This window comes from Oncorhynchus clarkii, chromosome 26, assembly GCF_045791955.1.
Source record: "Oncorhynchus clarkii lewisi isolate Uvic-CL-2024 chromosome 26, UVic_Ocla_1.0, whole genome shotgun sequence".
NCBI classification, from domain to species: Eukaryota; Metazoa; Chordata; class Actinopteri; order Salmoniformes; family Salmonidae; genus Oncorhynchus; species Oncorhynchus clarkii.
The window spans coordinates 18,112,098-18,127,340 of NC_092172.1; the positions used below are offsets into that span (position 1 = coordinate 18,112,098).

A 15,243-nucleotide genomic window follows, 5' to 3' on the forward strand; every position below is an offset into this window, starting at 1 on the left:
GTTGTTCTCACTGTGTACCACTTGAGGTCTCTGGAAGAGAGGTGGCGGTCAAACTCCCACAATGAAACTTTTGGACACGTGAAAGGAGAATAAAGCATACAACTCTAAATTGGGTGTAAAACATGTGGTTCTGATTACTTAATGAGCATGTGCGTATGGTGCTGCCTGTCTAAAATACTTCTGTCATGTAGAAATGTGAGGAAAGACAATGTGAGTTCACAGGTTGAAAGCTCCTGTTGACCTTTTGAGTCTAGAATTACTGTATACAGGTTCTTACTTGACAGAAGTATAATCATCTATCACTGTCTTCTGTTTGTGCAGTTGATAGAGGGAGCCACTGGAGAACAGAAGAGCAGCCTCGGAATCACAAGCCTAGATTACTACAATTACCTCAATCAGTCTGGATCCTACAAAGTGGATGACATCAACGACAAAAGTGATTTTCAGGAAACTGTGGTACGTTTTACTTGGTATCTTTCCATTGTTATTGTTCTCTCTCTCTCTCTCTCTCTCTCTCTCTCTCTCTCTCTCTGCCTTTCTCTTCTTCACGGCCTCTCTTCCATTCTCCACCCTGTACTGCACCTGTTTTTATTTTACCAGTCAAACCACAACGGGAGTAATTAGAGGACATAGTTTAGGTACCACAGCAGTAAGTACAGTGTCTTGCAAAAGTATTCACCCCCCTTGGTGTTTTTCCTATTTTGTTCCATTACAACCTGTAATTTAAATTGATTTTTATTTGGATTTCATGTAATGGACATACACAAAATAGTCCAAATTGGTGAAGTGAAATTTAAAAAATAGCTTGTTTCTAAATAAATAAAAAAACTGAAAAGTTGTGCGTGCATATGTATTCACCCACTTTGCTATGAAGCCCATAAATAAGATCTGGTGCAACCAATTACCTTCAGAAGTCACATAATTAGTTAGATTGCACACAGGTTGACTTTATTTAACTGTCACACGATCTGTCACATGATCGGTCACATGATCTCAGTATATTTACACCTGTTCTGAAAGGCCCCAGAGTCTGCAACACCACTAAGCAAGGGGCACCACCAAACAAGCGGCACCATGAAGACCAAGGAGCTCTCCACACAGGTCAGGGACAAAGTTGTGGAGAAGTACAGATCAAGGTTGGGTTATAAAAAATATCAAAAACTTTGAACATCTGACAGAGCACCATTTTAAATCCATTATTAAAAAATGTAAAGAATATGGAACCACCACGTTTCGTGTTCGCTAAAAAGCACGTAGGAGACTCCCCAAACATATGGAAGAAGGTACTCTGGTCAGATGAGACTAAAATATAGCTTTTTGGTCATCATGGGAAACCGCTATGTCTGGTGCAAACCCAACACCTCTCATCACCCCGAGAATACTATTCACACAGTGAAGCATGGTGGTGGCAGCATCATGCCGGGGGGGGGGGGGTGTTTTTCATCGGCAGCTGACTTGGAAACTGGTCAGAGCAGTTTTGCCTTGAAGAATGGGCAAAAATCCCAGTGGCTAGATGTGCCAAGCCTATAGAGACATACCCCAAGAGACTTGGAGCTGTAATTGCTGCAAAAGGTGGCTCTACAAAGTATTGACTTTGGGGGGGGGGGGGTGAATAGTTATGCATCTTCAAAGTGGTAGGCATGTTGTGTAAATCAAATGATACAATCCCCCCCCCCCCCCCCAAAAAAAAACTATTTTAATTCCAGGTTGTAAGGTAACAAAATAGGAGAAATGCCAAGGGGGGTGAATACTTTTGCAAGCCACTGTAAACCTGTTTTTCAACCCTTGGTTCATGCCTCCTGTTCTGTCTCTGTCCTCTACCAGCATGCCATGGAGGTGATTGGCATCTCAGGGGAGGACCGTGGCCTGGTGCTGCAGATCGTAGCCGGAGTCCTGCACCTTGGGAACATCAACTTCAGGGAAGCAGGGAACTACGCCGCTGTTGAGAGCGAGGAGTGTACGTGCCAACCCTTGTAACTTTGTTTATGTAGAGGGCTAGGTAGAGTTTGTTACTTGCACCAATCCAGTCCTTTCACATCTGAGGGGAGTCAACAGGGTGTGGGATGGGAGAAAGGGGTCAGACTGTCTCTCTGTCTCCAACCTGCAGACTGGCATGTCCCCCTGGCGTTCCTCTCCAGTGTCCTGGGCTGCCCTTTATGGGACGGGTTAGGAAGCACATTTCTCAGCATGCTGCACTGACTGTTTTCACTCCCCAAAGCTTCATTGTGTTAATGCAGGGCTGCAGCCAAGATCCAGGCCACGCTGAATTACCAGAGAAAATAAAAAAACATTTTCAATGTCTGAGCACATAACATCACAGACTAAAATTACTCAGAGAAATGCAGCCTTTTCCTGCCCCACTCCTACTCTCCCCCCCGCCCCTCTCTTCCCCTTCCGCCCTCCTTCCCTCCCTTCTTCTCTACTTCCTTGCCCGCCTCACAGCCACCCATCCAGGCTGAATTATGCAATATAGCACCTCTGGTTAGCCAGGGTACAAAGCGGCGTTGTGTAGGGTCTCTGCATTTCCTCTCCCCCCTATCTCACTTCCTGTCTGACTGCAATGTGTTTCACATATCAAGAACCCTGGTGCTCCATATAAAGCCACACCAACACAAGTCGACATAAACATCTGCTCACGCTCAGCCAAACAAATCCCTGCCCCAGATCCACTAGAAAAAACACTCCCTTGTACTGTACATATAAACCTATAACCATCCATCAGACTGGTATGGATCATTATTTTGGGTATAGATGAACTGGCTGCTCGTCATTGATACTATCTATATCCTCTTTGAGGGAGAGGGCTACAGTAGGAGATGCAGCATGGTCCTGAGGATAGACTTGGCCTGTGCTGTGGTATGGAGTACAGTCAGTCACACCCTCATTTCCCAAACGGGGGCTATTTGATCCATCTGATGCATTCTCAGACACCGTCAGACCCAGAGACTGAGAGCAGTTTCCTTCTGGGGGAAGTGACTCAGTGTAATGAGGCAGGGAGGGGCTCTCAGGAGAGTCCTAATGGCCCTCCACATGCTCAGGCCTCTGCTAGGAGTACCCAGTTGTTGTGGCTATGGCAGGGAGGAGTGAGCAATGAGTCATCACCAGACTTGATTGCATTCCGTTTTGTTGTTGAACCCTTTGTTTCATTGTATCCAACATATTCAGAATGTACTGGTGTTTTGTCTCATGAGGGTGTGTGCCACACATCTGTAGAATGTCTCTTTCTTCATTCTCTCTCGTCTCTCTCTCTACAGTCCTGGCCTTCCCTGCGTTTCTGCTGGGGATTGACCAGAAGCGGCTGAAGGAGAAGTTGACCAGCAGGAAGATGGACAGCAAGTGGGGCAGTTCTATGGAGTCCATCGATGTGACACTGAATGTGGAGCAGGCGTGTTACACACGGGACGCCCTGTCCAAGGCCCTGCACTCACGTGTTTTTGACTTCCTAGTAGAGGTATGAATGGACACTCCTTCTCTTTGACCTGTTGACCTTTAGAATAATACCCGGCCCTCTCCCATCTTAAATGGCCAAATGTAACAAAGCATTTTTTTTTCTGTTTCAGTCCATCAACAAAGCCATCGTGAAGGTTCATCAAGAGTTTAATATTGGCGTGTTGGATATCTATGGATTTGAAATATTCCAAGTAAGTTTTCTGTAGATTTTCCCTTTTATGTTGTGATTTACATATGGAAATCTTAGCATAAGGTGATACATGGTCACTACATCTCAATAATCATAGTAAAGTTTGGGTAGTTAAACAGCTTAAAGACACCGGATCAGACCGATTTTGTAAAGTGTCCGGATTATGTCCCATCTCTTGATTGGGACAGCATTCTTTAATGGACTTTTCTAATCTGATTAGCTGTTTGTTTAGGTTGCATTATTGGGGGTCTCACAGATGCCCCCTGAAAAGGACTGGCCTTGATTAAATAATGAAACGGGACAGCTGCAGTGTTGTAGCGTGGCGACAGTCTCAAACCATGATGTACCTGTCCTATGATAACTAACATGAGCTAATGTTAAGCTGTATGTTTAGATAGCATACAACTGTTATCTAAACAGTGGTTGGGTCCGTCCACAGTCCTTATGTTAATACACAGGCCTATTACTAACAAAGCACAGAGAAAATAAACCTCAGTGCTCAGAGGGCCTGAGAAGGGAAATATCGGGTTTCTTTAGATAAAACATTAGTCTCAGGTCCCAGGTCTATTGTGGTGTATATACTGTGTAGATGTTTTCCTCCAGCCACTCCAGGCTGACTGGTAGATAACCTCACCTCATAAACATGACCCATTCAGGAAGCCCAGAGGAGTTCCCCAGCTCTCTGTGTCCGTACGGATGACCTCACTCTCACAGCCTCTCTGGTTTATCACTAACACACCATCTCTTTCTGTGTAGAAAAATGGCTTTGAGCAGTTCTGCATCAACTTTGTGAATGAGAAACTGCAACAGATCTTCATTGAGCTCACGCTTAAAGCTGAGCAGGTAATGTTTTGGGCTTTTCACTCATTTTTCTTACACCAGCAGAAGTTACTTGTCTCATGTTTAAGTAGAGAATCATTGTCAGACCAATCACTATCCTCCCCCCTCTCTCTCTAGGAGGAGTATATACAAGAAGGCATCCGGTGGACTCCTATCGAATACTTTAACAACAAGATTGTCTGCGATCTCATTGAGAGCAAACTGGTAAGCAGAGTCCCCAGTGCCCACTATTAATTTAATGCATACCTTGAAGTCACATATAAATGGGATAACAGGAAACAGTTGTGAAACTGCTTTAGATAAATCTGTAGTTTGTTATGCCTGCTGTCAAAATGCTCCAAATAAGAGCAAACACTCTGCCAATTGAGTTACAGTAGGGCCACTGAAACCTCCCCACTCTTCCCATGACCGGCAGTCTAACATCCTCAAACGTGCCGACATGCCTCTTAATTTGATTTATCCGTCCCGCTGAGAGGCTTAATCCATGAAATCCACAACAAGGGCGACCCTTAAACAAGCTGTGATCTGAGGCAGCCAAGCAGGGAGTCTGTGTCCAGTCTCTGACTACTCTGTTTTAGACCAAGCCCAGTTGGCTACATCTGTGACTGTGGTAACTTTACCACAGCTGCATTTCCACTAGTGGCAAAAAACCTGTGTTCTCTGTTTGTGACTTTGCCACAACTAAAGAGCCAGAGACACTGCAGTGACTGTTACCAGTGAAGGCCACTGGCCGCCGTGTCCAGCCAGATAGGGCAGCAGTGTTGTGATGACATCATTCAGTGTGGGTGTGTGATGTTCTGGGATGCAACGCGGTAGCTAATTGTGAATTGGCTCTGCTGTTATGCTTTGAGCTGGTGGAGTACACAATGAATATTGTAACCCTTGTTTATCACTTTAGTCTATCCCTGACATTGATGTATTTATGTGGAATTCAGAAAGAGTGTCTAGTGTGTGAAGAAAGTTGGCATTGTCAGTTATAATCAAGATGGTCATGGGGAATATGTTAATGTTTTAGATCTGATGTGGTGGCTGAGGTTATTCTCTGTGCTCATCTCTTTGGTTCTCCTCCCAGAACCCCCCTGGCATCATGAGTATCCTGGATGACGTGTGTGCCACCATGCACGCGGTGGGCGAGGGGGCAGACCAGACCATGCTGCAGAAGCTGAGGGTGGCCATCAACTCCCATGAACACTTCAACAGCTGGAACCAAGGCTTCATCATCCACCACTACGCTGGCAAGGTCTGCAACACTGCAGTATACCGTTTCTCCTCTCCTCTCCTTGTCCCTCTCTCCTCTCATCTCTCGTCTCTATCTTTCTCTCATTCTGTCTTTCACACTGTTGTGCTCTTTCTTCTTCTCACGTCGTCTCTTTCTCTTCTTCCAGTCCTTTTCTCACTCTTTCTCCATTTCTCTCACTCTTTCATTCTCTTGGTCTGTGCTGTTTGCTTCAGATGTGTTTGGGTCTCAGTCTGGTACACATGCCACAAGTCCTAATTAACCATGTCATAATGACTTGGAGGGGTCCTGGTCCTAAGTCATCATGGCTTAGAACATTCCTACAGTACCACCCCAGACTATAGTGGCTATACCGATGATCTATACACACTCTATGTATATGAAGCTGGTGTTGGGAAGCAAGCTTAAAAATGTAACATTGGTGGTCTTGCAGAGAACCTGTCATCAGTCGATTCTCTTTTGTCAATGAATTTTTTTGTTGTTGTTGCTCTTAACATTCTCTGTTCATTTTGATAGTACCGTCAGCTCAGTCCAGGTGCCCTAACTGCTGTCTGAATGGGTTAACTGTGTGCTGTGATCGTCACTAACCCTCTAACATCTCTCCTCCAGGTGTCCTACGACGCAGAGGGCTTCTGTGAGAGGAACCGTGACGTCCTCTTCAGTGACCTCATCGAGTTGATGCAAAGCAGCGAAATGTAATCCACTCATCACTTATGCGAGCATTAGAGAGCATATGCAGCTAGCTGTTCTTTCTGAGACCGGGCCGAGCATTTTGTTTAAGTCCACAAAGAGACATCTTCTATTATGATCTATATAAATGGATGCATCTGAAGGAGACTTGCAGATGACTAGTGCAGCTGGAAAAGGCAGATCAATAGGCGTGTGCAGGGCTGGAGGTGCTCTCCCCTCACTTGGGGGTTTGCTCAGGACTTCTAAGGTCTGGCGAGTGTCTCACTGTCTCCCTAGGGAGCTACATTGAGGAGTAGACTCCCCTGACCGCCTTGTGCGTTCCTGGGCCTCCTTTGAGCCGCCAGTGGCCATCTGTGCAAACAGCCCCCACAGCCTCTAAAGCCCTTTTGTGTGTAGCCTGCAGGGGGGTCTGTAGTGTGGGCCATGCCAAGACCCCCAAACCCCATTCAGACCCCAAAACTCTAAACCCCCCCCCCCACACACACCAACACAAACACACACACACACTTATAGACACACAGACACAAATGTGTGGAGGGAAAGGAGCCTCATTCCTTAGCGCAGCAGGTCTGCTCAGAGAAGAAAGAAATATCATTATAGTCAGCTGGACATTGTTAGTGTGCTGCTGGTCCATCTGCACACACAAAGCCCACTGATCCTCCCTTATGTCCACATGGCCTTGATTAAAAAGTTTAAGACCAGACAAATACTCATGCAGGGAAAGATGGTAGCTCTCATGTGTAAACGTTTGCACATTTTGTGTCCTGACAGTCATTGTATTTGTTTTACGTGACTAATATGTTTGTCAACAACAAATAAATAATTCCTTAAGCAGTAGATTTCTTGAACTTGAACCTTGTTAGTTATTATTTACAACAGGTTTATTTGAGGACTGCAAAATGAGCACTTTGAGCGCTTCAAGTGATAAACAGAAAGGTTGAGATCAGAACTATTGAGAGGTTCTGGAATCCCAGCAACTATGTGCTACATTCTGACCAGCACACATCCATCATGGGTTTAGAGACCATGTTGTGAGTGAGGACATTCTGACTGTAGCATGATTACAAGGAATGAGTATGAAGAAAATACCATATTTGCTGGTATAACTTTCCAGTCACAGTGCAATAAAAATGCACATTTCGAGGAAGTGAAAGTCACAGTTTGGCAGGAGAGCAGCTAAAAACCACAGTTATTCAAACTTCAGCTCAGTTCCCTGAAGCTAAACAACAATGTGAGCTGAGCCACTGGCAGCCAGCGCAGAGATTCCATAGACCTGAGTTTGCTGCTTCTAAGAAAACTCAAGTGGAAAAAAGTCTTAGCCTGCTCTTCTATATACGTTGCCAATGTTGTCTATCAGTCCTTATTACACCCTGGTTTTCCTCTACAGAGCTTTCATCAGGGCCCTGTTTCCAGATAACCTCAACGCCGAAAAGAAAGGCAGGCCAACAACAGCGGGCAGTAAAATCAAGGTGTGTTGAGCTGCTGTGAGACGTGTGCTTGTACGCCGTACATCAGTGACATGGGTGTATCTATGGGCCATGCAGCTACCTGACCTTATCACTCTCTGTCAGGTGCAAATCCAGAGCCTGCAGATGAAAAGAAAATTCACTCCAGTGTTGTTTTAGTGTCGTCTCTGTGTTCCAGTGATGCCAGTTTTAATCAGGGACGTGGTGCCATGTTTTCTCTCTAACACCCATCAGTATCTCTTAAGCACAAAGATACCACCTTGTAATCAGTCGCGTCTGTGCTGTGTCCCTGAACACTACAGCTTGGAGTACAAACAGTGATTCAGCAACAACATGTAGATACAGTTTATATGTTTTAAACACACACTATTCTTCATCCTCTCCCTCCTCTTCTTCCTCCTACTTCTCCGTTCAGAAACAAGCGAATGACCTGGTCCAGACGCTGATGAAGTGCACCCCTCACTACATCCGTTGCATCAAACCCAATGAGACCAAGAAGCCCAAGGACTGGGAGGAGAGCCGGTGAGTGTCTGAACACTGAAATGTCAGGGAACTGCAAAATACAAGTCTTTGAGATGTGTGTGAAAGTGTCAAACTAAACCGTTTTTTATTACATAATTTACAGTCCGTTCTGGAGATTGTCAATTGATATTGAGCAGGATATCACATTACTCAACTCAATGTTGTTAGGTCTGCTTGTTGAATCACTCACTGGTATTGTATTTCCCTGTTCGGGCCTCTTTAAGACTGGGTGATGGAGGAAGTCTCTGAGACACTCCAACTCCCTCTGTTTTTCCTTCCCGCTCTTCCATCCCTGGCTGGGTACAAGATGTACTGATGCAGGGTGCTGTGTTTGGGCCTAATGGTCTTCCTGTTGTGAGCAGCAGTGAGCTGGGCTCAGGCTCAGGTCGGACTGCCTAATTAGCACCAGAACTGCTGTTTTCACAGGAAGCCTGGGTGCATTCTTTAGTTCCTTACAGTATCCTTAGTGTTGGAACATATCAATTATGTTATAGCCCCACCATGAGGTTCAACATAAAATAAAATTGATCTATTTAGATTTATCTTAGAAATGGAGGTAGGTAGATGCTGACAGATGAACGTCTTTACTGCTATATCTTTGTGGTGAAGGGTTGGTTGAAGCATCTGACCAACCTTCTTCATACATCCCAGCCAGACTGACACTGTATTCCCCTCTCTCTTCTTTCTTCAGGGTAAAGCACCAAGTGGAGTACCTGGGCCTGAAGGAGAACATCAGGGTGAGGCGTGCTGGCTATGCCTACCGCAGAGTCTTCAGGAAGTTCCTCAACAGGTAAGGCCCTTCCTTCTGGGGGAGAGTGGCATAACGGAATGAATGAATTCTACACTTTCAGTGTATATCAAATCAAATTTTATTGGTCACATACACGTGTTTAGCAGATGTTATTGCGAGTGTAGCAAAATACTTGTGCTTCTAGTTTCAACAGTGCGCAATATCTAGCAAGAAATATCTAACAATTTCATAACATATACCCAATACATATACCCAATGGAACTAAGAATATATAAACTCAACAAAAAAAAGGAACGTCCCTTTTTCAGGACCCTGTCTTTCAAAGATTATTTGTAAAAATCCAAATAACTTCACAGATCTTCATTGTAAAGGGTTTAAACACTGTTTCCCATGCTTGTTCAATGAACCATAAACAATTAATGAACATGCACCTGTGGAACGGTCGCTAAGACACTAACAGCTTACAGATGGTAGGCAATTAAGGTCACAGTAATGAAAACTTAGGACACTAAAGAGGCCTTTCTACTGACTCTGAAAAACACCAAAAGAAAGATGCCCAAGGTCCCTGCTCATCTGTGTGGACGTGCCTTAGGCATGCTGCAAGGAGGCATGAGGACTGCAGATGTACTGTGAGACGCCTAAGACGGCACTACAGGGAGACAGGATGAACAGCTGATTGTCCTCACAGTGGCAGACCACATGTAACAACACCTACACAGGATCGGTACATCTGAACATCACACCTGCGGGACAGGTACAGGATGGCAACAACAACTTCCCGAGGTACACCAGGAACGCACAATCCTTCCATCAGTGCTCAGACTGTCTGCAATGGGCTGAGAGAGGCTGGACTGAGGGCTTGTTGTAAGGCAGGTCCTCACCAGACATCATCGGCAACAACGTCGCCTATGGGCACAAACCCACCGTTGCTGGACCAGACAGGACTGTCAAAAAGTGCTCTTCACTGACGAGTTGCAGTTTTGTCTCACCAGGGGTGACGGTTGGATTCGCGTTTATTGTCGAAGTACTGAGCGTTACACCGAGGCCTGCTCGTTCTGTGTGCGATTTTCTGCAAGACAGGAATGTCAGTGTTTTGCCATGGCCAGCGAAGAGCCCGGATCTCACGTCTGGGACCTGTTGGATCAGAGGGTGAAGGCTAGGGAGGAGGAGATGCACTGCAGTACTTAATGCAGCTGGTGGCAACACCAGATACTGACTAACTTTTGATTTTGACCCCCCCTTTGTTCAGGGACACATTATTCCATTTCTGTTAGTTACATGTCTGTGGAACTTGTTCAGTTTATGTCTCAGTTGTTGAATCTTATGTTCATACAAATATTATACAAATACAAATAAACGCAGTTGACCGTGAGAGGACGTTTCTTTTTCTGCTGAGTTTATATGTACAGTTGAAGTCGGAAGTTTACATACACTTAGGTTGGAGTCATTTAAAACTAGTTTTTCAACCACTCCACAAATTTCTTGTTAACAAACTATAGTTTTGGCAGGTCGGTTAGGACATCTACTTTGTGCATGACACAAGTAATTTTTCCAACAATTGTTTACAGACAGATTATTTCACTTAGAATTCACTGTATCACAGTTCCAGTGGGTCAGAAGTTGACTGTGCTTTTAAACAGCTTGGAAAATTCCAGAAAATGTCATGGCTTTCGAAGCTTCTAATACACTAATTGACATAAATTGAGTCAATTGGAGGTGTACCTGTGGATGTATTTCAAGGCCTACCTTCAAACTCAGTGCCTCTTTGTTTGACATCATGGGAAAATCAAAAGAAATCAGCCAAGACCTCAGAAAAAAATTTGTAGACCTCCACAAGTCTGGTTCATCCTTGAGAGCCATTTCCAAATGCCTGAAGGTACCATGTTCATCTGTACAAACAATAGTACGCAAATATAAACACCAGGGGACCACGCAGCCGTCATACCGCTCAGGAAGAAGATGCGTTCTGTCTCCTTGTGATGAACGTACTGAAAAGTGCAAATCAATCCCAGAACAACAGCAAAGGACCTTGTGAAGATGCTGGAGGAAACGGTACAAAAGTATCTATATCCACAGTAATACGAGTCCTATATCAACATAACCTGAAAGGCCGCTCAGCAACGAAGAATCCACTGCTCCAAAACCGCCATAAAAAAGCCAGACTACGGTTTGCAACTGCACATGGGGACAAAGATCGTACTTTTTGTCCTCTGGTCTGATGAAACAAAAATAGAACTGTTTGGCCATAATAACCATTGTTATGTTTGGAGGAAAAAGGGGGAGGATTGCAAGCTGAAGAACACTGCTTTGCTGCAGGAGGGACTGGTGCACTTCACAAAATAGATGGCCTCATGAGGAAGGGAAATGATGTGTATATATTGAAGCAACATCTCAAGACATCAGGCAGGAAGTTAAAGCTTGGACGCAAATGGGTCTTCCAAATGGACAATAACCCCAAGCATACTTGAGACAAAATGGCTTAAGGAGAACAAAGTCAAGATTTTGGAGTGGCCATCACAAAGCCCTGACCTCAATCCTATAATAAATTTGTGGGCAGAACTGAAAAAGCATATGCGAGCAAGGAGGCCTACGAACCTGACTCGGTTACACCAGCTCTGTCAGGAGGAATCGTCTGACCCACTGGGAATGTGATGAAAGAAATAAAGCTGAAATAAATCATTCTCTCTACTATTATTCTGACATTTCACATTCTTAAAATAGTGGTGATCCTAACTGACCTAAGACGGGGAATTTTTACTAGGATTAAATGTCAGGGATTGTGAAGAACTGAGTTTAAATGTATTTGGCTAAGGTGTATGTAAACTTTTGACTTCAACTGTATGAGTCTCTTTCGTGTGACACTATCTTCCCTGCCCTCCCAGAATAAAAACAGCGGTTGGTTTTTGTATGCCCCTATCCCAGTCAGCAGCATAGGGTAGGGCGGTCTCTCTCTCATCTCTCTCAGGAAAAGGACACAGGGTCGGCATTTGCAGGCAGTCGGGAAGTGTTCGCTTTGCTAATGTTAGTGTTGGCAGGCTCAAAGGAACAGGCTGTGGGGTGTGCTGAGGCTGCTGATGAGAACCACTGCTATAGAACACAGGGAGAGCTCAGGGCTTCTGTTGTCAGATTTATACACATACTGTATAAGAGTCATTGTGAAAAAGGACTGCTGAGTTTCGAGTTTGGTTACTGTATTGTTAGACTTGTGGTCAATGTACACTGCTCAAAAAAATAAAGGGAACACTAAAATAACACATCCTAGATCTGAATGAATGAAATATTCTTATTAAATACTTTTTTCTTTACATAGTTGAATATGCTGACAACAAAATCACACACAAATTATCAATGGAAATCAAATGTATCAACCCATGGAGGTCTGGATTTGGAGTCACACTCAAAATTAAAGTGGAAAACCACACTACAGGCTGATCCAACTTTGATGTAATGTCCTTAAAACAAGTCAAAATGAGGCTCAGTAGTGTGTGTGGCCTCCACGTGCCTGTATGACCTCCCTACAACGCCTGGGCATGCTCCTGATGAGGTGGCGGATGGTCTCCTGAGGGATCTCCTCCCAGACCTGGACTAAAGCATCCGCCAACTCCTGGACAGTCTGTGGTGCAACGTGGCATTGGTGGATGGAGCGAGACATGATGTGCTCAATTGGATTCAGGTCTGGGGAACCGGCGGGCCAGTCCATAGCATCAATGCCTTCCTCTTGCAGGAACTGCTGACACACTCCAGCCACATGAGGTCTAGCATTGTCTTGCATTAGGAGGAACCCAGGGCCAACCGCACCAGCATATGATCTCACAAGGGGTCTGAGGATCTCATCTCGGTACCTAATGGCAGTCAGGCTACCTCTGGCGAGCACATGGAGGGCTGTGCGGCCCCCCAAAGAAATGCCACCCCACACCATGACTGACCCACCGCCAAACCGGTCATGCTGGAGGATGTTGCAGGCAGCAGAACGTTCTCCACGGCGTCTCCAGACTCTGTCACGTCTGTCACATGTGCTCAGTGTGAACCTGCTTTCATCTGTGCCAGTGGCGAATTTGCCAATCTTGGTGTTCTCTGGCAAATGAAAAACGTCCTACACGGTGTTGGGCTGTAAGCACAACCCCCACCTGTGGACGTCGGGCCCACATACCACCCTCATGGAGTCTGTTTCTGACCGTTTGAGCAGACACATGCACATTTGTGGCCTGCTGGAGGTCATTTTGCAGGGCTCTGGCAGTGCTCCTCCTGCTCCTCCTTGCACAAAGGCGGAGGTAGCGGTCCTGCTGCTGGGTTGTTGCCCTCCTACGGCCTCCTCCACGTCTCCTGATGTACTGGCCTGTCTCCTGGTAGCGCCTCCATGCTCTGGAAACTACGCTGACAGACACAGCAAACCTTCTTGCCACAGCTCGCATTGATGTGCCATCCTGGATGAGCTGCACTACCTGAGCCACTTGTGTGGGTTGTAGACTCCGTCTCATAATACCACTAGAGTGAAAGCACCGCCAGCATTCAAAAGTGACCAAAACATCAGCCAGGAAGCATAGGAACTGAGAAGTGGTCTGTGGTCACCACCTGCAGAACCACTCCTTTATTGGGGGTGTCTTGCTAACTGCCTATAATTTCCACCTGTTGTCTATTCCATTTGTACAACAGCATGTGAAATTTATTGTCAATCAGTGTTGCTTCCTAAGTGGACAGTTTGATTTGATTGACTTGGAGTTACATTGTGTTTAAGTGTTCCCATTATTTTTTTGAGCAGTGTATTTTCTTAATATGCCCCAGGCCTCTTTCTTCTCCCTTGCATCATCTAGGACAAGGATAGCAATAGTATATGTTAATCTCTCGCAAATGCACCAAATTTTCTAAATTAGGGTTTAGTTGTGGATTTTCTTTCAATTTTTCTCTTCATCTAATTCTCTCTCTCCCTCATTATGTTCCTCAGGTATGCCATCCTGACTAAGGAGTCGTGGCCTACATGGCGTGGAGATGAGAAGCAGGGTGTTCTTCATCTCCTACGTGCAGTCAACATGGACCAGGACCAGTTCCAGCTTGGACGCACAAAGGTCTTCATCAAAGCACCTGAGTCGGTAAGACCACCCCTCGCTGACCTGCACCGCCCCTCTCTGACACGCCTACATACATTTAGACTACTCCTCTCTCTGACCTGCCTACATACATTTAGACTACTCCTCTCTCTGACCTGCCTACATACAGTTAGACTACTCCTCTCTCTGACATGCCTACATACAGTTAGACTACTCCTCTCTGACCTGTCTACATACAGTTAGACTACTCCTCTCTCTGACCTGCCTACATACAGTTAGACTACTCCTCTCTCTGACACGCCTACATACAGTTAGACCTACTCTCTCTGACCTGTCTACATACAGTTAGACTACTCCTCTCTGACCTGCCTACATACAGTTAGACTACTCCTCTCTGACATGTCTACATACAGTTAGACTACTCCTCTCTCTGACATGCCTACATACAGTTAGACCTACTCTCTCTGACCTGTCTACATACAGTTAGACTACTCCTCTCTGACCTGCCTACATACAGTTAGACTACTCCTCTCTCTGACCTGCCTACATACAGTTAGACCTACTCTCTCTGACCTGTCTACATACAGTTAGACTACTCCTCTCTGACCTGCCTACATACAGTTAGACTACTCCTCTCTGACCTGCCTACATACAGTTAGACTACTCCTCTCTGACCTGCCTACATACAGTTAGACTACTCCTCTCTGACCTGCCTACATACAGTTATACCGCCCCTCTCTGTCATGCCTACATACAGTTAGACTACTCCTCTCTCTGACCTGCCTACATACAGTTAGAATACTCCTCTCTCTGACCTGCCTAAATACAGTTAGACTACTCCTCTCTGACCTGCCTACATACAGTTATACCGCCCCTCTCTGTCATGCCTACATACAGTTAGACTACTCCTCTCTCTGACCTGCCTACATACAGTTAGAATACTCCTCTCTCTGACCTGCCTAAATACAGTTAGACTACTCCTCTCTGACCTGCCTAAATACAGTTAGACTACTCCTCTCTGACCTGCCTACATACAGTTATACCGCCCCTCT

The 15,243-nt window shown here is 45.3% G+C and overlaps 1 protein-coding gene across 2 annotated transcripts in view; it reads left to right on the top strand.

Moving 5' to 3' along the window:
• LOC139385260 (unconventional myosin-Ie-like) overlaps window positions 1-15,243 on the top strand; it is a 60,545-nt gene that overhangs the window by 36,488 nt on the left and 8,814 nt on the right. For both annotated transcript variants that reach the window (XM_071130425.1, XM_071130426.1), the window contains exons 8-19: window positions 322-456; window positions 1,825-1,957; window positions 3,255-3,451; window positions 3,561-3,641; window positions 4,397-4,483; window positions 4,598-4,684; window positions 5,553-5,720; window positions 6,327-6,412; window positions 7,795-7,876; window positions 8,289-8,395; window positions 9,087-9,185; window positions 14,089-14,233. In XM_071130425.1, the coding sequence (XP_070986526.1) occupies window positions 322-456; window positions 1,825-1,957; window positions 3,255-3,451; window positions 3,561-3,641; window positions 4,397-4,483; window positions 4,598-4,684; window positions 5,553-5,720; window positions 6,327-6,412; window positions 7,795-7,876; window positions 8,289-8,395; window positions 9,087-9,185; window positions 14,089-14,233 (1,407 nt within the window). The remainder of the gene's footprint in view (window positions 1-321; window positions 457-1,824; window positions 1,958-3,254; window positions 3,452-3,560; window positions 3,642-4,396; window positions 4,484-4,597; window positions 4,685-5,552; window positions 5,721-6,326; window positions 6,413-7,794; window positions 7,877-8,288; window positions 8,396-9,086; window positions 9,186-14,088; window positions 14,234-15,243) is intronic.